The 23,828-nt window shown below is 39.5% G+C and overlaps 1 protein-coding gene across 16 annotated transcripts in view; it reads left to right on the top strand.

Moving 5' to 3' along the window:
* LOC105841162 (nuclear receptor coactivator 3) overlaps nt 1-23,828 on the top strand; it is a 148,064-nt gene that overhangs the window by 61,248 nt on the left and 62,988 nt on the right. For 2 of the 16 annotated variants that reach the window (XM_036293376.1, XM_036293381.1), the window contains exon 1: nt 20,186-23,404. The exons of 6 other annotated variants lie outside the window; for them this stretch is intronic. In XM_036293376.1, the coding sequence (XP_036149269.1) occupies nt 22,827-23,404 (578 nt within the window). In that variant the 5' untranslated portion in view covers nt 20,186-22,826. Of the gene's footprint in view, nt 1-20,181; nt 23,423-23,828 lie in introns of those variants that run through there. 8 more of the 16 variants (XM_036293380.1, XM_036293382.1, XM_036293377.1 and 5 more) reach the window with 8 other exon arrangements.

Genomic DNA, 23,828 nt, shown 5'->3' with positions numbered 1-23,828 from the left:
GAGAGGGAACTCTTCTACTAAAAAAGCCCGCATTGTGAGATCGAAAGTTGCGGTCGATTTATGTAATTGAAAAAAAGGTGAGAGTGATGCCTCTGTGACGCGCGACCTCACTCTCGTACTAAATTACAATAGCAGTCAACTATATTGTGGCGTTAATAAAATTTTGGTTTCCCAGTAACTCGTTGGGTTTGGCCACGTGTTAGCCTCTCGAAAATTCACAATTTATATTGTATACATTAAAGTTTACATTTTTTACAAGGAAAAAAATATAAAATAATTTAATGTCATCACAACAGAAATAGGAAATCTAACGGAAAGCCGAAAAATTAAACTTGAAAAAAAAAAAAAGTAGAATTTATATTACAGAAGTATTTGAAAGAGTAACCGACCCGTACGTTTCTGGTACTTTTTCTTTTGAAGCGCTTGCACTCCTATTTTTATTGCGCATCGAAGTTCGCTTTCACGCGCGTTTCCGGGCTGCGAAAGATCCGAAGAGAAGTCGCGAGGCAGCGGCGAAAAATCTCCGATGCCTGATTTACGTCGCGACGTGATACTTGCTAGACTTGCTCAGGTGTGTCTCGCCGCTCCCGTTTTTTGCGCAGCGCGAGCGCAGCTGTGTGCTACCACGGGAACGGGAATGCCGAGCGCGGGAATTACGTGTCACTAGAGTGTGGAGGTCACTGTCTGCATCAAACGGGTCGACCGATCGCGAGCGAGACTCGCGAGCGAGATCCTCGAGCGTAAAAAAACCGCCTGCCGTGCCGCCCGCCGGTCGGTCGGTCGATCAGTCGGTCGGTCGGTCGGTCGGTCGGTCGGCCTCGCTTTTTCGGCCTCGCGTTTCGCCCGACGCACGAAATGGCGATTTATGGCACCTCACCGTAATAGCGTGCACCGATCGCGCACCGTCCGCCCGTGACCAGATCGAATCGCGCGCCACGATCGATCGATCACCCGCGACGCCTCTCTTTGTATCTTGAACGAAGTGGCGGACTAGATCGTACGGTACGTTTTCAAGGTGGGAAAAAACTTTTGTGCAGTTGCACAAATTTTTCTCCCTCGATTGTTAATGATTGACGGAGACTGAAATTAGTGAATTGAGAGAATTGATAAAGACGAGAACTTGAAAAATTTGTTTTTGTAATTACATTGTTTAGTCAAATTACTGCACGATTGAAACGATTAATTACGTTTTTGACGAAAGCAAAAAAAAAAAGAGTTTTTGTTTCTTGGGTTTGCTACATTTTTACTGATATCAATTCTCACTTAATAATTTTTTTTTTGAAAATGGAGAACTAATTTATTTAACTGGGGCACACAAGTAATAGTCATATAATTTAGTATTTATTAAATATGCGAATATAATATTGTGTATGTGTGTGTGTGTGTGTACACAGAAAAAAAGTAATATAGCCAATAACATATATTATGTAATTGCGGACTGCCAACTACATAAAACACTCAATACAATATTTACTGTTAATGCAAGTACAATGTTGATACTGCAATAGCATATATTATTGTATTGAGTATATCTGTAGTTGGCAGCTCGTAACAACATATCTTATTAGATATATTGCATTTTTTTTAATGTAGGTAATAGTATCATCTTATTTCTTTGAGAAGTTAAAGAAATACAGTCTTAATATTAGTTTGTGAAAAATAGGCATATCTTATCGGTTAAATACACTCTCTACTCTCGAAATAATTTTTTCAGAGCAATCAATAAATAATATCTAAATAATATCTTTTGAGGATTTATAACTGAGACACTTGAGATTCTTATTGAACCCGTGCGACGTGAAGTCCGACAAGAGCCCCCATGCGACACGTCTTTAGCTTAGAAACGTCTGTTATCGGAACGATAATCCTTGATAATACGTCCCAGTTGCAGCTGTTGAGCTATTGATTTTAGCATTGATTCTTATCCGTTCGTAAAAAAAGAGAGTCAGCATATCTTCACAGAGTCGTGCCTTGCAATGCTCTCGAAATAGAATACCACAAATGCGCGCAATTATTGTCCCCATTTACGTCATCGTTCCGCGTCGTCGTTTCTTTTTCGCTCTTGATTATTTTCCGATCCGACAAGCTCGTTATAGATCTCCTAGACGTCGTTTTGCTGCGATGTAATGCTCGTTCAATGGATTAATCCTTATTGGCTGTAGCAGCAATTCTTTAATTGTAAGAAGTGCAAAAGTCCAATAATATCGTCGTTCTCAAAAGAAACCTACAAAGAAGCGGAAATATGAGTACGTACTTCAAGATAAACTAAGTAAACAAATACAGGGGAAATGAAGAGATAGTGTTTATATATTTTAAATGCAAATATAAATTTTCTATATATAAAATTGCACCGTTTGTCGTTGCAAATTTATTGCGGTATCTCATTATTTTTGAATCGAGTTAAAATTTCAAAGAGCTATTTTTTTCCGTAACTTTGTTTTAATTTTAATTATAACGATATCGATACGAGGAGATATCTCGGGAGATGAAGAATTCGAAACGTTTGTATTCTTCTCCGTTTTTCAAGTAAAGGATCCCGACAGCGCTAGGCACTTAGGAATTTCGTAACGAGTACAAACTCGCACTTGAGGTTCGAAGTTCAGGACTATGTACTATGTACTGTATACTGGGAACTACACACAGGAAAAAATACGTGCACGAAAGATGTGCTGTCGCAACGCTTATCAAATCTAATCTATCGTAGCTGCTATTTAGAGCGCTGTTCAAGCAACTTTTATTTGCGGAGAGAAAGTCTTAAGCCACTCGCGTGTTCTCGAAAAGAGAGAAAGAAGAAACGTTTTTTTTTTTTGAAAACTTCGAAATTCGGTGTATTCCAGTTAAGAGGGCACAGATACTTTCTCCTTCGAGAGAAACATTTAGAGAATAGTTGGTTGCCAGGGAATAGCTAATAATCGAGCTGCATATTATCTTTTTTAAACATGATCAATGAATAACTTGACGACTGAATAAGTTGACGACTACCGTTTAATGATGAAAGTCTTAATAAAAAATGAAATTTCACGATTAGAGTTAAATCGGATATTAATTTATCCGCAATGTAGTAAACGTACCCAGCGCCAGATTCTATATACCGCGCTCATCCGAGGAATGCGCTTTGAAAATACGATCGTGATATAATTTACTGTACCGTCCGCGAAAAAGATCTCACGCGGGAACGTTAATGTACGCCGAGCATCCTCGTTCATTAGCACGCGATACACGGTTTAAGCAGCGTTCACATTGGAGTGGCGGGCTTTTCACATTTTTTTTGTGTGACTCTTGTTGGTTCTAAAATACATATAAAATTCGACCCTTCACACAAGCAGATAATATAATTAGCCTTTTAAGTATGAAAGTGCCATTTTATATTACGCAAATTTTATATATAATTACAATATTAAATTATGAAATCATCTTTCATAAGGAGGTCGAAAGATTCGGGACACAGGGCCAGAGGGCCTCTCGCCCGTTTTCTCGTCTTGTGTACGTAATAGACATTGCGCATCAAACGTCAGATAACACCAGCACCGGGATATCCTGCCAGCCTAAGATTCCGCCTAATTACTGCGGCCTTAATCTGCCGTTCTGCCTGTTCATTGAAGGCAAGTCCCACGATGGAGGCGCCCGGTAGAGGTCGTAGACGTGCGGGGTCCCACTGAGAAAAGCCTATCTTGCGCGCGCTCTCTCTCTCTCTCTCTCTCTCTTTTTCTCTCTCTCTCTCTCTCTCTCTCTCCCCCTCCCCCCGTTTGCTCTTTCTCTTTGTGCGTTCCTTCTCTCTCTGTAAGGGGGTGGCAACACCCGGCGACGGAAGTAATGGCTCGCGTGCGGTACTTGGGAATTTCTGGAGCGCCTCACCGGCTCTTGGCAGTCGACTTGACCTTGTCGGCGCCATTACCGCGTCGTTTCGTACGTTTGCGGATGCGTGCGCACTGCAATAATCCCGTGCCCTGCTCGGGCCCCAGTTTTGTTCGGTATTTCCTCGGGAATACGTGGAGAAAGGACCGATATCCCTTTTTAGTCGAGAGCAGAGGGATCCCAGAGTAGATTCTTTTTGCTACGTTTTTTTTCTCCGAGCATCCTGAAATGCTGGTTCTAAACTAGGTTGTCTGAGGCTTAAAATCTTTTTCAGATTTTACGTTTCAGAATAATGCTCCAAGTCTTTCCTTTTCTTTCCCTCTGTCGTCTGTATAATAAATTTAATATTTATCTCTTGGTGTATTTTGCACAGCATTTCTCTCAAGCTCAGGAGTAATATCGAGATATTTTGCAATTAAATCGCTTTGTACGTAATGCATTTTGTATATGGGATTTAATGACTCTTTAAGAAATGTGGCTTTAAAGCGCGCAATAAATATCATTTTCTCTCTTTCTCTTTCTTCCTCTGGAGCAGCAGCTGTTGCACATCGACTGCATTTTAAGTTTTACGTCGTCAGCGGTGTTTGAGGTTCGGAGAATTCGCGTACTCTCTCTCTTTCTGGTCTTTCTGTGGGCGAAAGATTTCGAGGGAGAGAAAGAGAGAGAGAGAGAGAGAGAGAGAGAGAGAGAGAGAGAGAGAGAGAGAGAGAACGAAGAACACGGCAAAGAGGTAAACAAGCAGTATAATATCTTCACAATTAAAATTGAGTTACTTTTTCCCGAATAGGAAAACTTTCAAATTCAATCACTTGAATTGTTAATTAACTACTTCAAAATTTAATCTTTATCCCGGTAACTCGTTTTTGTTGAATTGAAATTTGAATTAAAATTGATTTCCTAAATTAAATTTCTACCTTCTGAATGTTACGCATTATTTCAATTATACAAATATCTAATATAATTATGTGTACATGTATAATAATATATGTCTCTGTAATATAATTTTGTTTGAGAAGATAACCCTGTTCGTTTGACAAATAAAATGACACTTATATAGGAATATGAATGAATGGGACCCTGCAATGGATTTTCCTTGTTCACGGCTCCATCGGAAGACGGTACGTTCAAGTTTTTTGTTGACGCGCCGCGATTTTTCGAGCCCCGAAACGCCCGGCGACTTGAACGCCCACGAGGGCGCGCCTCGATTATCCCGGCTGTTGCAATTTATCCGCGTGCCAGCGAGCACAATATGCCGATATTAATTGCGAACATGCGCGCGACGCTGCCCGATAAATGCGTCTCGTTTAATAAAACACGCGTTTATCTGGCGCGGTGAAAAGCTCCGCCGGACGGCGCATCCGAAATGCGATCGTATAATTTATAACGAGCCCACTCCGATACTCCTTCTTCTTATTCCATCTTAGCCTCGTCTCGCTCTTACCAACGTCAAGTACCTACGCGAGCGAGCGTCCGTGCGAATATTGTAACACGAAGAGCCTCACGCAAACAAAAAAGGATAATTAAATTTTTGTCCGAGATAGAGTCTCTTATTAATGCCCGGTTTAATGCAACGTTAATTAACTTCGACGTTATTCGAACTGCTTTTCTATCTCTTTCTAATTCTACTTTGAAGGAACGACAATAATGCTTTAATGAATTTGTAAGAAAATATATACACACATTCACTCGATTTTTATTTTAAAAATAGTCTTCGGAATTATAATGTGATATTTATCAATTAACCAAAAATCAATCGTAGGTTTCACAATATTTTTTTGGTGTATTTTACAAATATTAGACTTTTTTTAATTATTAGTTTTTTTCTAAATGGTACGTTTACTATTGACTTATTTGAAAATTCTCTAATAAAAGTTTGGAAATAACGTAGGGATGGTTTTTCAAAGGTATTTCACGTTTAAATAATATTTAAATAACCATAAATGAGATTTTTATTGTTTTTGTCTATTTCGAAAGATTCTTTGAGTGAATTTTTGAACAAAATTTTTGCCTTAATACGCTTTTCTCTTTGCCTGCCTTTATCTGCGATCCCTCGAACCCTTCTCCATAGCCACGGTGGGAACGAACGAGAGGAAGGACGGCCCTTTCCCTCCCAGAGAGGCCGCGAGTGCCTCCGAGTATCGATCCGAGTCTTGGCACGTCAAACGTGTACGCGTATCGCCGTTGATTTTATATATGACGTGTCTCAGCGAGGAATATTTCAGGAATCCGTAAGATTAGATGTCGATCCTAGTGAAAAATTCGGGAAGATTGATGATAGTACTATTTAGTACTAATATACCATCTCTCTTAATATTTCTTTATCAAAGAATGTTAGAAACAACTTAGTTTTGCCAAAGAATCTTTTATTAAAGTTGTTTTCTTGCCATTATATCATAGGTTACTATTTGGTTATTGAAGGATATGATCTCGTTTCGAAAAATCCTGTTTCGCAATTTTTCCACGATTCTAACGACGACTTTTATATGACGAGAGATTTACAGGGTTTTTTTTTGTTTTATTGCGCACTTTAAGTACTTGCAATTTACTTTTATCTAAAAATTTGCCTGAAATTGTTTTCGGTTTATCCCGGCGTATCCTGCGAAGCGTGGCGTCTCGTCGGCGAGGCGTCAATATGAAATCCGAAACTACTTTCGAGGATTGATACCGGTACGATTTCACTGAGCGTGGCTTTCGCGAATACGCTTATTGTTATTGTGACAGCCGATATTCTAAAGACCGCGGCAGACTATAATCGTTTCCCGTGTATAATCGGTACCCATTATCAGTGCACCGTTGTGCATACATAATATATATAAACATTAACTTCCGTTTAGTTTTAATTATAACTAACAGAGAAAGAGAGAAGGATTGATAAGCTTAAGCTATTCTTTCTTTGATCAGCTGTTTACATTCTTAGCTGGCTTCAAATTTAAAATTAGTAAGAAATTGTTGACAAATAATTAGGTGAAAACACAGTATAATATTTATAAAGGCAATTTGACAGTTAACAAGGGTATATTATCTTTTACAGAATTTAACGTCAATGGGAGTTATTAAATTAAATTGAATTTCGGCCGACCGTGCTTTTGTTTATTGAATAGGCGGAAAGCACAGAAGGGATTTAAAACAGAGGCATTTGTAACATACATTCGAGTTGCGATGTAACTTAAATAAGCTTGCCCTAAATGCATAGTTATGACGTGTACACCGTCCTTTATTATACCAGCGAGATAATTATCTCATAAACACGGAAACTTGCCCGTTGTCATCCGGCCGCCGAGATTAAAGCACTATTCATTCTACGATGCGTATTTTACACGTTACATTCATCTATATTTAACCTTAATACTTTTACAAGATACATTTTTGAACAACTAAACTAAATGTAGCGCGAACTAAATGTAAAATAATGAAAAAGGAATAATCGTGTGTGTATTTCAAAGAAATACCTATGTTATGGAGAAAAGAATATTCTTGTTTGGAAAAAATTTTTTATTTTTGAAATGTTATTTTCTATACTTTTTCTGTTATAAGAATTTTTTTTTTCTATATATTTAACGTTTCGAAAATAAAGATAATTTCAAAACAAGAATAATTCTTTTTTTCCGCGCGAATGCACACACGCGCGAAATTGGATACAATTAAAAATACAAAAGTTATCAAAGGCAAAATTATTTAATTCTAATAAATCCTATTTAATTCAATTCCACCCAATTTCGCTTCATATTTTATTTTCTTTCGTTTTATTGGTGTTTAATTAAATTTAATTTCTATCTTTTTCCATTTCGCGCGATGCGAAAGGCAGAAGCGCGCGTTAAAAGCATTTCCCATAAATGGAGGAACGTAACGAAAATGAGAAAGCATTTTAACAATGGATTTTATATCGTCTTGTCGGAATGGAACGAAATAAACCTATCGTTTGACGGCCGCATTCGCACATGTCGCAAAATGAAATTCAACCGTGTGACGGATATATGCTCGCCGCTCACGGCTGTCGATACGTTACGCACACATAACGCACGCACACACTCACGCGAGACGAGTGTATCGCGAATCACAAACGGGCCATTTTAGTAGCGCAACATCATCGACGATGATTTCACGATTATCGTTGAATGCGCTCGGATTTGCGGGCTCGCGTCGCGCGCGGCAAGTGTTGCGCAAACTCGAGAGTAGATAGTAAAATCGAGTTACCTACTTCGCGATCGGGATATCAAGAGATGCGGGAGCGGAGAATGCGAATGCGTTGTGTGTACACACGCGCACACACGAGACCCGGTCGTTTGTGGTCGTGTGTACACGAGAAACGGCTCTCATGAATGAACCAGCGAGAGTCTCTCTCTCTTCGCGAGATTTGCTACTTTCGACGTGGCTGTGTCCTATCAACTGTGTGCTCGGTGTCACTGGATCAGTGTGCCGAGATTCGCGAGCGTTTGCTTCGAACCAAACGACCTCGCGTCGTTAACTATATATTATTTTATTAATTATTATATTATTAGATATTAAGTATTATTTATTACTGTATTATTATATTAATAATTATATCCGATGATTGCATTTTGACTGGTGCGCCAGATAGGAGAGGGGATTCTTTTTGTTAAACTGAAATAATTTTTGAATTAAGATAATTTAATTTTAATAATTTTCATTTAAATTGTAATAAAATGTGTGAGTGCAATTGCGAAATCTGTTTTTAAATGTCGATATTATAATTTTTAGATTCTTGTAACATTCAAAAGTTACTCGAGTTTAATTCAATTTAATTAATTTATCTCTTTATTAATTTTTATTGCAATATCCTGCCGAAATGTAAAGATACTTGTATTTATTAATTGAGCTCAGTGAGAATATTTTATAATAATTGAATAATCAAAAGATTTGTAAGATTTAATTTTTTTTTTATTTAATTTAATTTTGGATGTACCAGATAACCTCTATATATTTCGATTTTCTAAAACGTTCTTTATCGAATTTTACGTAACATATTTTATTATTTAATCTCTACTTAAGTATAAGTGGAGCGGTGCTACCAATAAATTTATAAGACCCAATTCTCTGTCGAACTCAATTTGAATAGTCTATTAGGTAATTTATATGCTCTGATTAGTTCATTCGAATACTTATTATTACTACGAACCGGCGTTCCATTATTTAATCTTACTTGATTTAAGCGACTTGATTGATCTCTTTATTGAATCTTGTCCGGATTTATATTGCAAACCGAACTTTCTAACAATCATCACGTTAATGCGAATCTATTCAAACAATCAATTTCTTGCGGACACATCTTAGGGAGTCGCGCGGCGCAGAACTCGCAAGCTGTTAAACTGACTGGTGACTGGTTTGCGATGCAAATCGAATGACAGAATCAATTATCTCTTTATTCGACTGTAACTTTATGGCCGGTTGGGACAACGACGGATGAAACCGAGGAAGAGGAAGAAGAAGACGAAGAAGAAGAAGAAGAAGAAGAAGAAGCCGCTTCTGCCTGGCGGCGATTGGCGTCGCGACGCGTTAAGAAATGGAAAATTAACCGCGAGAGAAGCAGGCCTCTTATCTGCTCGGTCGCGAGAAGACGTAAATTGCATTCGGTCCTCTTAACAGCTTTCGAGCGTCGCTTTAAAATCGTTTTAACATCTCGCACGAATTATGTCAGCCGTATTACGGTTATTACTTTACGGCCAATGCGCGCCTTCTCAGAAACGTTGATTGCCAAAAATATTTTTCACTGATGTTTTGTCAATTGTAAATCGTTTTTATGCGCGTACGCGTATTACGCTTCGATATTAAATTAGAAACGATTGAAGGTCTAATAACTTGAATCGCGATGTTCGCAATAATTTCTCCCTTAGATAAACGACAGCGTATCGATAAAAAAAAGCATGTGGAACATTCGGTTATTATAAATTGCTTATTAAAGCTCGTTTAAATGGATTGGCGGTTTCTTGTGTAAGTCATGCGGTATTGAAAATCACTAAAGCAAAACGCCGAATGAAACGGGATTATCGTACCTTTTTTTTTATTGCAGTTTTACGTGGAGTGCTCTAGCTCGTAAATGCGAATCAAAATTAAAATTGCATTGTGTATTTCACGGCGTACGGATTAATCGAGCAGTTACGACAATTACGTGAGCAATGTACTCGTAAATCAAAAACGTGACGAGTTATATACAATGCAATTTCGGTGAGTTTCGCAACGGGATACGCGTACTTTCGGCGCGGCTCAAGTTGTCGGTCGGGACAAAGATTCATGAGAGAAAGTGCTTTAACGTTTCTTAACGTTCATGTGTATCTATACGGTAACGCATAACGTAACGGGATACACGTATTTGTAATATAACGGGGGATGCGTGCGTAACGATTTTGTCTCGTCTTTATTTTGCGCCATCCGGTTTCGCTTGCACTACTGTCCGACTGAATAATTGCGCGATGCGAACTCTTTCCCTGTCGTCTCATTTTTTTTTTTAAGTAAAATTTAATAACCCTGAAAATTATTCAATTATGTAGCTGTTAATGATTAATAATTAATAAATAGATATAATTTGTTAGAGGATGAAGAACGAGTAACATACTTGAAATAATAAGAGAGTATAGATTGATTTGGCGTACACTGAGAAAAAAAATATTGTTAATTTGACAAAATTTTCCAACTAAATTGAAATTTGGTTAGTTCAGGAATTTATGCATTTAACTTAAATGCACAAATTTCAATTCAAGTATTTATATAGTTAATTGAAATATATGTATAAATACTTGAATAGATAAAATTTAATTCAGTTGGAAAATTTAGTCAAATTAACATTTTTTTTTCAGTGTAAGATAATTAGTTACTTTTTGATACTGAGAAATAAAATATTTAATAAAATCAAGGAACGGGAGAAGTTTTATACGTTATTAAATGACATAAAAAAAAGAAAATAATTAAGCTTTTACAATTTATTATTTTTTTGTGCCAAATGTGCTTTGGTGACACAATTTTAATGTCATTAAAAAAAATTTCACATTTGAATAAACGAATAGTTTTAACAACGTATGATACAAATATTTGTAATGTTGTAATGGCGTTTCGACAAATATATATATGCGGGCCGTTCGTATTATCATCGGCAGAATTGCAAAATCGAAATTCTATGGAAAATGTGTGCCGTTCGGTGTGTTTCACAGCACGTTACCTCGGTCGACGTTTCAATTAAGCCGCTCGCCGCGGCTAAATGCGGCGGTGAAAATACGAAGAGCCCGTGGAGAGGAGTAACTCACTTCGCGAAAGTGATTCGATAACGTTCGCAGCCGGCGGCGAGTCACTTTTACCGTCGCTGCTGCCAATGTAGAAGTCCGCGGGAATTGACGGGTATCCTCCGCGTTAAACAAACCAGCGATACGCATTTCTGGTTCTACGACACCGCGCGAACAATGCCGTCCCCGCGGCAGTAAGTGCCTCCACCTACACGAATATTGATATGCACGACCGCGAGCTCGTTCGCACAGACGTTTCGCTGAGGCAATACCGTAATTATTATACTGCAGCGACAAAGAGGGGCTGATGGAGGTGACGCGATAAGAAACGGTTTAGCCATTGGATCTAAAATTTTAGCTGGATACAGATCTGAAAATTAGTGAAGACCTAAAATAATTTTTTGAAGTTTGTAGTCAGCTATAATTTGGCAAGTGCTTTTTTCCGTGTAATAATGGATCATCTGTGAGAAAAAACGCGATACTAGATTTCCTCCTTGGGGATATATCTATGTACGGATATGTTTAAAATAAAAGAGATGAGAGAATAATATGAATTGGTAGGTAATCATTTTTTATTGCGTATTATTTGATGATAAAATAACAAGAGAGTTCCGGGAGGAAAACATTGTTAAAGTTAAAGATAAAAAGTTTCAAGAGATAGTCATTAAAAAGATATGCGTTATGTGCAAAAATATTATCGCCGCATCGTCATTGGGACGCATTATTTTTAATTAATTCAAAATTTAATTAATAATTAAGAATACTGTGTTCTTTCTTTCTTTCTCTCTCTCTCTCTCTCTCTCTCTCTCTCTCTCTTTCTCTCTCTCTCTCTGTTTGTAAAGACTAATACAACTAAATGTTAAAAAATGCAGGGTATTAGAATACGAACGACGGAAGAGAAAATGCAGAGGATTTAGGATTACAAGACGTAATCTATAAATTGCGAGGTACAAACTACTGCGCGCGATATGCAAAGCGCGAGATGAATTTGCATGTCGTTAGTAGTCGCATTCGATGTCAGGGAGCGTTTATAGCTACGCGGGCTTGAAACGCGACGGAATTGTTACGGTTTTTTTCTCTCCATCTCGGAGGAAACTCGGTTTTTTTCGCCGTCTTCGTCGTCATCGTCGTCGCCGATCCGAAGCGCGCCTACGCGCGTATCGACGACACCGGCCGGGGCCTGCGTTTTTCGCGCGGCCGTGTCGTTAAGTAGGATAATAATCGCCACGGTCGTCGCACCGTGCTCGTGCGTCGCCTCATTCTCGTGTGTAATTAAATATCGCTCAAACCGCCGCGTGACAATCATCCTCGTCACGCGCGAGTGCATCGCGATCCGGGGGGAAATTGCTTCGCGCGTCACGTTACAGGGGGGGAGGGGTCTTTCTGTGATTTTCTCGTGAGAGACGGGAGCGTGTGTCTAGCAATCTATCGACTAGATGACAGGAGTGTAAGAATCTTTTTTTTTTTGTTACCTGTCGGATCTAGAATTTTTATTGACACGCATACGAAACGCATGGACGAAGAAACATGGTGGAAATGTGGATTTTAAATTGTTAAGGGATTATTTGATCTCAATACGCACACCTGTGCGTTTCACCGTAAAATAGAACACGCAGTTCCGACCTACTGTTATTATTTCAATAATCAGTAATACCACGTGTGTTCAAAATGCAAACGTATAATTCGCGATTACAATCATCTGTCATGTATGTTAAAATACTTGTTTCAAAGTGCTTTTTTTCCCGCTACGAAATATTGCGGTGAAATTCGTAATAAACCTTGTATACGGTGCAAATTGATTTTTCAATAAATTTTCTTTAAAAAAAGTTTATTTAAACTTGATCTCGCATTTACAGTTTAATGCAATGCTTTTTAAGTAACGATTTCAGCGAGACGTTAGATCAATTTTTGAATGTTGCTCTGTGTCGCGTGACGGGTGCAGAGATTAGGGGAAGTTTTTTGTAAAAAATAGATTGAAGGTGGCGTTCACCCTCGTGGATAAACGACACGCGATACACATCGGTCGATCAACTCCGGGAGACGTTTTATTCTTAATTGTAACATCCTACGCAACACCTTCACGTTTCGATTAGACAGTGATTCTCGAACTTTTTTTTTTCTCCGCAAGTTCTACTTCAATCGTTCGCGTTATAATTGGACAGCGTATTTCGCAAAGAAGCCCGAGAGGAAAATTACGTACGAACTGGTTAAGCTAAATTAGTTATCCAAGGCTGTTCGCGAATGCTGTCATTATAATGTTGAGAAACTATGTCTTTTCTATCGAGGACGAAAGAGAATATCGAGACAACGCCAATTGTGTATTATATGCAAAAATTAAATATTGAAGAGCGTTTCAAAAATTGTAAGAAGCTAATTTGAAACACTTTAGATTAACAAGTTTCGAATGTACACTGAAAAAATTATATTTTCGATTGTATTTTCGAAATAAAAGGGTTTTATACCTTGCAAGTTCTTTTAACACATATTTTTGATGAATAAAAAAATTTTTTTTCTAGAATATTCTTTAAGTCTAAAAATGTGTTTTTAACGAACTTTTGGATCACTTCGACATTTTATGCAAATCATGTTTTATTTGGTATTTTTACAACAATTATATTTTTATAATTTTTAACATTATCAATTCAGTATAATTTGTTCAAAGGTTCAAAATCAAAGACGGCAATAAAAAATGGAAGGATTTTGAAGAGCTAATCTAATCGTCTCAGATAACACGAATATTTAGAAAATCATATAATTTTTATTAGGAACAGATTTATAAGTTTAAACATCTTTACTAATGAACAGAATATGCGAGATATTGTGGTGTTTCGTCTGGGCAATGTTTCGAGAGCAGAAACCGGAACGCACCATTCCGGCGGACTCGGGACGGTTCAGGCTGCCCTGCAACCTGTCCGGCCAGGGTCCTTGGGCACCCAATCCTGGGCGCGCAGGCCCTTTTTTCGCCGGCGAAAACGATCGATCCGTGCTATCTCGGCGTTGTAGATTACGTAACCGGCCGTTGGTGCCCTACAAGCGCGGGCCTAAAACCGTTCTCTTGCCCTCGCGTCCCTTCTCCTCTTTCGCCCTGCTCCCCCCCCCCCATTGCCACCACCGCCGCCGCCTTCGCGCCGCTCCGGTTATATTCTCCATCCCTCCGTAACGTTCCCCGTGACGCAAAGACGCGGGTTACGTCATCGCGGAGTCGCGTCGTACCCGTCGACATGGCAACTCGATGCGCGCGCGATCTGCCACCCTCGTCAAGCCCTTCCTGTCCACCCCTTCGCGCCGCTTTCGCGTCGTCGGCGTGTTTACCATTAGCATATCTCATCTCATCCGCCATGCTCGGGCTACAGGTATTAAATATCATTCCGTGGATTCCACCTTCGTCTTCCTCTTCATTCTGCCTTCGTCGTGCCTTCGTCGACTATCACGGTAATTCCTGAGAAGGAGAAGCGAATTTAAGGATATCTGCCACCTGTCACGTTATCATTTTGCGGTACGATATCACCGGAGAAACGAGCTGGTAAAGCTGTTTCCCCTCTCTCGCGGGACTTTTTTCTTGATGAAATTATTACGGTTCGATGAGTCGGAACTCGTTCGTTGCGACGAGAGAGAGAGAGAGAGAGAGAGAGAGAGAGAGAGAGAGAGAGAGAGGGAGGGAGGCCTGGGAAATAGGAGAATCTCAACACGGTATTACGATTGTCAGAGAGTAAAAGTTAAACAACATTTTCGAGAAATACTCTACGTCAGAGAGCACTTTGACGTGACACGTTAAAGTTCTCGGTGTGTTTGAGGAATTCGCTTGAAGTGCAGCTCAAAGCGCATTTGTCACCGAGGACCTGTTGATCTAATCCTTTTCGTGTTTGACACCAACTTGATGGTGTCCGATTAAATTTGTCAATGTATCCTCTCGATCAAGACAAATAATGGGAATAAAGTGCCTTCAAAAAAATTTATCTCTAGATTGAGAGAGGAAACTCTCGCATCCGCAGTTCTGAGACGCGATTTACAATCGCTGTAATTTCATATCGATATAATCAGTCTTTTAATTATAAATAAGTATTACGTTCGATTTATTCTCTTAAGCTTTTAAATTTTGAACAAAATTTAAAAAAATTCTCGGATAAAATGCCAAAGCAAAACTTATAATCTGCATTGTTGATGAAATTATTTTGAGAATCAAGGTGCACATTCGAGCGTTGATTTTTGAAAATATTTGATAAATATTGCGCGTGGAATAATTGACGAGTGATTAAAAAATGACAGCTTAGGTTTGTAATTAAATAATAATTAAATAATAATTACGTAACTGAAAATTATGCAAGTCACGCATTACGTAAGGTATTACAGTTTTTGGAATGGTTATACGAGCGTGATATATTGCAAATGAACGGTTGGGAATCGCGTGTCTGACAAGTTACATCCGTTACTACTTTCCGCGCCACGCGCAGGATCAGATCTGGTTCAATGCAGCAGCGATTGTTTCTCGATGCTCGGCGACTATTTGTGTAAGTCGCAAGGGCGTGTCTTGAAGTCAATTTTGTAGCAGGGTTAAGGAAAATAACCGAAAATGCGGTATCGTCCGCGGTGAAATCCCACTTGATTGATCGTGACGTACGAACACGTGTCTCGCCGTGCTCCGTTTTCAATTTCAACGGAGGAGACACGTCCTTCCGAAAGCCTCAGAGTACGTGATCTATCATCGTCATCTTACCCGCGAACTGGCAGATATTGAACATTGAAATCCATTTTAAGAACCATGTACCGCGCATACTGGTGTAAAAAGAGCTTACGGGGTAAAAAAAACGTTTCCAGAATACATTTTTAACTTGAATTGAATTTTGCGAAATTTTGATTGTAAGCTTACAATTTTTGGACACCCTGTATGTATGTTTTGGAGCGAGAATACCTTATGTCATCGCTGTCGGGCTTTAATAGTATCAAAAATATTGATCTTATTTGATATTTCCTGTGGAAAAATTGGCATTGGTGTTAAATATAAGTAAAGCAGAAATAAGATACATAATAAGCGAAATTTGCCACAGGAAATATCAGGAGTAATAATCCAGAAATATCAGAAGCACATTAACTTACGGTATGCAATTTAATGTGTATGTGTTCCATTTATATCTTAATTTAAAGACCTTGGAGTTAAGTAAATTAAGTGAATTAAATGGAATTCAAGATGTACTTTCGAGCATTTGAGTAACACGTTCGTTTTAAAAAAAGTTCCGCGGGCCATTGCAAAATCGATGCAATCCGACCGCAGAAGAAGAGAGGAAAAAAAAGGCACTACGGTCAGCGTGTAGTTTTGTATTCCGGAATTATTTTGTCGAAAATTAAATTCATTGCGCAATACCCCCGCGTATTGCCGACGGGTGAGTTTCTTCGATGCAAAAGGTACGCGATTTGAATCCCTAATAAAAAGGGCAAGGAGGGACGTGGGGAGGAAAGACGATCGTTTAAGGTGACCAGATTTTTAAGTTACGAAAGTGGGACACGATGATATATCTCGAAACATCTCTTTTTTCTCGATAAAAAGAACAAATACATTGAAACATTGAAATCACTTTATCTTATTCCATTGTATAAAAAATATTTTAAAAAATTACCTTAAAATACTTTATTCTATATAGTTGTCAGATGTGTTCCGCTTTGTAGGGGAAATGGAAGCTAAAAATTTGATGGTTATTGTTAGACTAGCGAAGTATTTGGTCCATCAAGAAGGAGTGGGTGGTGTAATATATTGGGCCATATTCTCTCCACGCATTTAACGTTGAATGCGCTTATTCCGATTCTCATCTCACGCTGACATTGACCGCGATCTTCGCGTTAAGCAAACAAAACTTGGATCAGTTCACGTTTGTCACATTTAATGCTGAATGTACGGCGCGAGTATACGGGCCAATATTTCCCCGTTGCTCATTCGATCTTCAAAACGTTCCACTTTTCGGACGTTAAAAATAAAGGACTTGCACAATTGAAGCTAAAAAAAGGACTGTCCGTAAAGAATAATACAATTTTTTTTTAACCGAGAAAATGTTGAAACTTGTCCATAAATTTAGATGTAAGTTTTATTTAATGTTTTTGTAAATTAATAGTAAGTAAAGAATAGATATTTTAACGATTAGCTTCAGAGACCTTTCATTTTGCGGTTAATTTAATTGTTCAGAAATAAGTTCGTCCTTTAAAAAATCGAATTAGAAATTTCACAATGTGCAATTTAAAATTCCTGAGATCTGAAGCTTCGGGCTTAGAATCGAATTTGGTCACCGTGTCACGTTCACCGCTCGCGTCGGGGACATCGGCAGCGGCTGCTGCTTTCACCTGGTAACTGAATTCACTTTCAAAATTATCATCGTTCCTCGGTCAGCGGCTGATCCGGCGCATCGCATTTCTGCTCGGCCAACGAGCGAGAAAATCTGGATGTACCGTTGACCGCGATATGTGTGTCAACGTAAGAAACTTTCTTCCGGGGTACAAGATGCACAAAATACAGTCACAAAACTAATTGCCCAGACACAAGATATGGAAGTTTGTTTATGCCACTTTTTTTTTAAATTTAGAATTGCATTTGCATCGAAAACATACTTTTTATTTGTATAGAATGAAATAAACTCCCAATATCTCATGTATACGATTCTGTGGCTGTTATATTAGTTATCTTGTTTATTTAATATTATTCTGCCACAATTTTTACCATCTTTCACGCACATTTTTAGGCTAAAGTGAAAATAGATGAAGATAGAGTATTTTGCTAATAACAGGTTAGTAAATTTTTTCAGTTTGAACACAGATTTGCTTTTGATCGAACTGTATGTTAAGGGTTTTTTAATAGTGCCCTGAAAATTATATTTGGTGAATTTACAGCATAACAATGAATTCCCAATATGTTGGAACAATAAGTTTTGTGACTGTGTATTAATTTCTTTCTCGGGAAGAGAAGAAACTCTTAATCTTTGCGTATCAAATACTCCCAACGCGACGGGTCGGTTCAGATAACTATACAAAGAAACGATATCTGTAGATGGTAGACGCAGTATGATGTGATGCACATGAAAAGAAGGAGACAATAATAAAACCGATACGTGACTTGGAAATTACATTAGCAAGACAGAAGATTAAATCGCATACAAACGATCGAAATAGCATCTCATATAATTCAAATGTTATGCAAGCTACGCGACGTTATGCAATTGGGACGAACAAAAGGGAGGCGAAGCTTTTAAAGTTCCCTATAAAAATGCGGGGCGCTCCACGCGCGCACGCGCTATCTTTATTCCTTACATAAACATTGCGCAAGACCACTGGTATCATACAATTGCAATAAATAAAGCTAAGAATAGCGTTGATATTTGCGTCGCTTCGCGTAGAGTTCCGTTTGCCTTGTATCGCGTACACGACAACGCGGAGACTTTCTATTTCGTCGATGGTATGAATCAACTTTGCAACGCGAAGGCTAAGAGAAAAAGAAACGTACACGACATTTTAGGGTTCCCTTCCCTCGCGTCCCGATGATAAAGGAGGTGAACGCGGGTGTGAACCTGAACTCTGGTAGGAAGACTGGAGCGGCGAAAGGTATATACGGAATACCTTAGATCTACCGAGTGTCTCGCAAAACTGCACGGATTCTCCCACGAAATTGCGATGGATTTTTTCAGGAAAAATTTAATTAAAGGCACGGAAGGAATAGTATTATCGAAGTGTCTATTGTAAGTATTTAGCTAAGATATGAAAACACAGTTTTATTGGATCGTTGAAATAATCATTAAATAACATTAATAGGTTACGCTTAAACATATGTATAAAATAATTGCTACAAACAATTTTTCCATTTTAGCAGTTAGTTTAAACGTCTTATATGATTATTATAAAAATCCAATAAAATTATTTTTCGATTTGTGTCCAACTAAATTTTAAGATAATTCAGTAAAACTGTTCTGTGTTTATCGGAGTATCGACGAAAGAAAATAAAAGCGACGAGAGACTTAGAAAATTTCTCGCGAATCGAATTTACAATCTACGAGCTTTAGAGATTTGCGCAATGATTCTGAATAGTAGTTGAAGAAAAAGTAAAATTGAGGTATTCCTAAAATAGTCCGATCATAAATATCCATATCAATATTTACGATTACTCTGCTTTCGGTGAAAGCCGCGTTTTCGGCATCTCTATTTCGGCGAGGCAAAAATCCGACTTGGAAATCGATCGAGGAATTCACGGTCAGAATGAGACAGAGAGAGAGAGAGAACGATAGTTTCCGGGACACCGTGTATAGGCGAGCCGAAGGAACTCTGGTCGATGGCCGTGGCTGCGCTCGCGTCTGCAGTACAGTTTACAGCTGCATACCCGAGCCGAGGGAAGTGTGTTACTACTCGAGCGTAACCGAGAGACCTCGACCAATTTAAATGCGCGATCGCCTTCTACGGATCGCCACTGACTCCGATTCGCGGTGCAGATTAACGTCTGACTTCGGGCCGCGCCGTTCCGACCCCCGAGAGGCACGTCAATCTGTCGAGTATGAAACTTGGCGACTATGCGGAGGGACTCGACACGCGAATAACGGTGCACTTTGTTCCTGAAGCGGACCGCCCTTTAATCTCCCGAAAGTCACGAATTATTTTTCTGTGCAATCTCTTAACAAAATTCAATCTTGCGTCGTAACGACGCGTCGATGGCCGTATTGTTGCATAATAATAATAATAATAATAATAATAATCTCGCAAATATTTAGATCAAAAGAACATTGTCGCGTTTTCAAATATAATTAGGTTATCTATACAAATGTAATTTAGAATTAGGTAGCAGATAGAAAAATAATGTTTGGAGAGAGGAGCAAAATTTTATAATGAATTGAGTTAGCACTGTACAAAAAGTGAAACGAAATCTGGAGTAGCGAAACGGGAGAAAAGTTTTTCTTGGTGAAAAAGTTTCCTCTCATCCTTCTTTTCCCTGTAGATCTCTGACATACATTTTCTCTCTACTCATATTTCTTTTTCTATATAAGTTCTAATTTATACAATATTGTATGGTGTCTTTATTAGTAAATTTCCGCTTTTAATATTTTTAATATTTCTAATATTTATGTATATTTAATTTTTTTCGATATTTAATTCTTTTAGCTGGATTATGTAAAAGTCGTAGGGAATTTTTTCACAGTATCCTCTTACAAAGGCGAGCAGTGAATTTTTTATTTTCATGAAATGGCCGACTACATTACGTTCTTTGCGTGCAAATGTTGAGAAATAAAAATGTTGCGGCTCTTTTCGTGTCTGACGGATTGACGGATGCCAATCCTGGCGAGTATCCTTAGTCGATCCTCGCGATTGATACGCGATATCTCGCCGTGTTTGATCGCCACGAGAACAGGTGTTCTCGTCCGTGAAAGTGCGAGTGTCATTGTTACAGGCTCGCGGACCGTTCATACAGGGTGTCCCAAAAGCGTCGTCGTTCCTTATTTTTAATATTTTGCGTTTTGATTTGCAAAATCTGTAATTAAAAGCATCTACCTGAATTATTGTATTGGCAGTGAACCGGAAATAAATTTGATTAATAATTATTTTGCACTAATAATAATGAGATATTAATAAACAGTTAAGAAACTCTATTTAAATTACGTTATTACGTATGAAATCCATAAATTAATCGAAAATTATAATAAATTATGCATTTGCGTAATTTACGAAAGCTATAATGCGATAGGTAATAGCTAAATTAAAATTAAATATTACATATAATATTCGCAGCGGAATGTAATACGTAAAGTGTAATACATTGTAATGTACTTTGTTGTGCAAAATTTGTTTGCGAAGACAAATGCCGTTATAAATGCCAAATAACAGATAAGTAAAATTTGCAAACGGTGGCCCAACAAATAATATAATTAACTGATATTAATGCCGCCTTATCTTCTAGCTGATTTCTGGTTGTAATCAATTCTAAATACGATCGCTCGGTTTCGTGGCTTTATATTTGGCTATTATAAAGATCGTCGACACGTGATAAAGATCAGATATACAGGCGCGTTAAATTACGCTTGAAAAACGAGCCGTATCGATATTAAACGGTTTACGACGATAACCAAAAGTTAGTTAAGGCGCGTTAGACTAGAAAAACAAGCGAACCGTCACGTCTCTCGCGCAATCGCGAAATTTATACGCGCGTGGGTTTTTATTTCGGGTGCGAGCGTGCGGACTTTAATTCTCGCCGGCGTGCGAAGGGAAGAGGGAGGGAAGAAAAGCGTCGTGTTGCGTCGTCTTGGTTATCGAAATTAATTTCACGTTCGCGTGGGTGTTACGTGCGTATTGCATTTGCCGCCGGTCTCTTTCTTCCCTTTTTTCTCTCTCTCTCTCTTTTTCTTGCTCGCATTCTCCTTTCTCCGGAGATTACAACGAACCGTCGCCGTTGCACTCCGCCGAGAGTTTACCGCTGGAAATACTTAAGTCGTTCGGAGGATGCTGGCCATTTGCTATTCATGTCTTTCATTTATTCCGCCGAGACGACGAAATTAAATTTTCCGCGGTTTCTCGAAGGACAAAATGCGCGCGGAGAGCACGACATTATTAAAAACAAAACGAGGCATTAAGGAGGCATCCGAGGCATTAGGAGCGCGCGTGTACCCCCGTGCGTATTAACCCGCTTTTCCCTTCCTCCTTCCTTCCTTCCCTTACCGGCTTTTTCGATACCTACATTTCGTTTTTTCCTCGCTGTAAATAAGTCGCCTTCCATTATCCGTCTGCTTGTATGCGCACTGTCGAGTTAACGACGAAATCCAGCGAGAGACTCTGAGATTATGTCGCGTAAGGTAAGAATAAAGTGCAAGCCGCGCGCGCGAAAAATCTCCTGGAATTAACCTTCGACTACGCTTTTTATACTAGTCAGTTTATCGATCAAAGAGAACTCTAACGAAGCCTTTTGCCTTACTTGCGACGATATATTTTTATATACGCTGTAACACACTTAATTCTCTACAATTATCACAGAAATTGTAGGTTACGAATCGATGTTAATTTATTGCGTTTATTTCCATAAAATATATCGCGTATACATATTTGAGGGATTACAAGGACCGTTCTGTGGGTTTTAAAAATAAGTGGCTTCCAATTTCTTCAGCGAAATCGGCAATTTAACTTATCTCAATTATTACACGCGATATCGTGTACTATATATTTGTCGAAATAACGTATTGAATAATTTAATATTAATAAGAGTGGGATGAAACGATACTCTCATCCAAGCGATAATGATTTGCATTGTGAGATTTGCATGACGTATTACCGTTTTTACAAGTTCATATCAATTATTTTTCTTTCGAACCTATCTCACGTACAAATTTCAAAAAGAGGGGAAGTTTAATAAAACCTGTATTATTCAATTATTCTCATTTATCTACGTATTCTACTCGGCCGCATTCTCGATTTGCCGCGCTCCAATTTAAAGGATACGGGTCACTTGTTTTTCAAAAACGCGCGGAAAGGATATACACCAACCGGCCGCGATCATTTATCACATTCAATCTTCCGGGCGATCCATTCATCATTTTCATTTTTCCGCCACCGCTTTCATTTACATATCTATTATCTCTATCACTCGCTTGTCGCGAGACACACGCGTGTGTCATGCGAGTCTCCTGATCAATAGCCCGTTAAACGCGAGCATCCCCCAATGGTGATACACGTCGTGTTTCATCGCCCCTCTCGAAAGGGGCTTGAATTCGTTCGCGCGGATCCCAGGTGAAGATAATGCCCCTGACGTGCGCTGACGTAGGGATGCAATGCGAGCGGAGAGGCCAGGCCACGACGCAGGGGCAAGCAGGCGCAGGTTATAGGCAGGCGGCACACAGGCCACGGCTGCTCGAACGCGCGCGCGTTGCGCGCGCGGCGCGGCGCGGAGCGGCGCGGCGTGACGCGACGCGACGCGGCGCGCACGTCCGCGTTGCCGTCCGCGATCGCCCTGGCCCACTGACCTATATTACCACGCGGGGTACAGGTCCCGCATATACGAGTCTCGACCCACAAGCGATACTCGGCCGCGCCAAGTCGGAGCGGGCCACGCCGCTCGTATACTCGGTACCTGCTACGCGCGCCTTGCCTCTCTTCGTCCGCCCGCTTCTCACGGCTTTTCTGCCTCTTCGTGCGTCAGCGAGGACGTCTTCGGCCGTCTTCGGGACCTACGCGGCCGAGAGATTGCGAAAGACGTGTGCGTGCCTGCGTGCGTGCGTGCGTGCGTGCGTTAGGGAAAAGGAAATCGCGACGAGGAATCAGACAGAAGATGATGACGCCTGTCGTTGGTGCCGCGGCGCGGGAATATGGAGCGTCGTGTACGTTTAGAGCGAACGGTGATCATTTATTATCTACTTAAAATGTCGTTCGGTAAAAAGTTGATCGTGGAGGATGTGCTCCGATACACGTCCGAGGTGTGAAGTAACGAATGGAAACGGCTCTCGAAGGCGTTAATGCAACACGCTCGAGGAGAGAGGAGTATATTATCCACGCTGCACGTGTGCGCACGCATTATAGATAACGCGTTTGGTGCAACGCGGATATTTTTGTCAGTGCTGCTTCCCCCTCCCCCCCGTGCCACCGGCATTAATCCCCCGTAAAGTTTCCTCGGAAGATTCCCTTGAGTATTTAAAAATCTTTAAATTACAATTAGTGAGAAATCTGCGAAATCAGTGGAAGTACACTGATTTTCAGTGGCTGTACGTTATTCTAAAGTAAAAATCAGTCAGTGGATATTCACTA

This window comes from Monomorium pharaonis, chromosome 10 (genome assembly GCF_013373865.1).
Source record: "Monomorium pharaonis isolate MP-MQ-018 chromosome 10, ASM1337386v2, whole genome shotgun sequence".
Classification (NCBI taxonomy): domain Eukaryota; kingdom Metazoa; phylum Arthropoda; class Insecta; order Hymenoptera; family Formicidae; genus Monomorium; species Monomorium pharaonis.
Note: the sequence above shows the minus strand (reverse complement) of the source record. Positions and strands in the feature narration are given on the sequence as shown.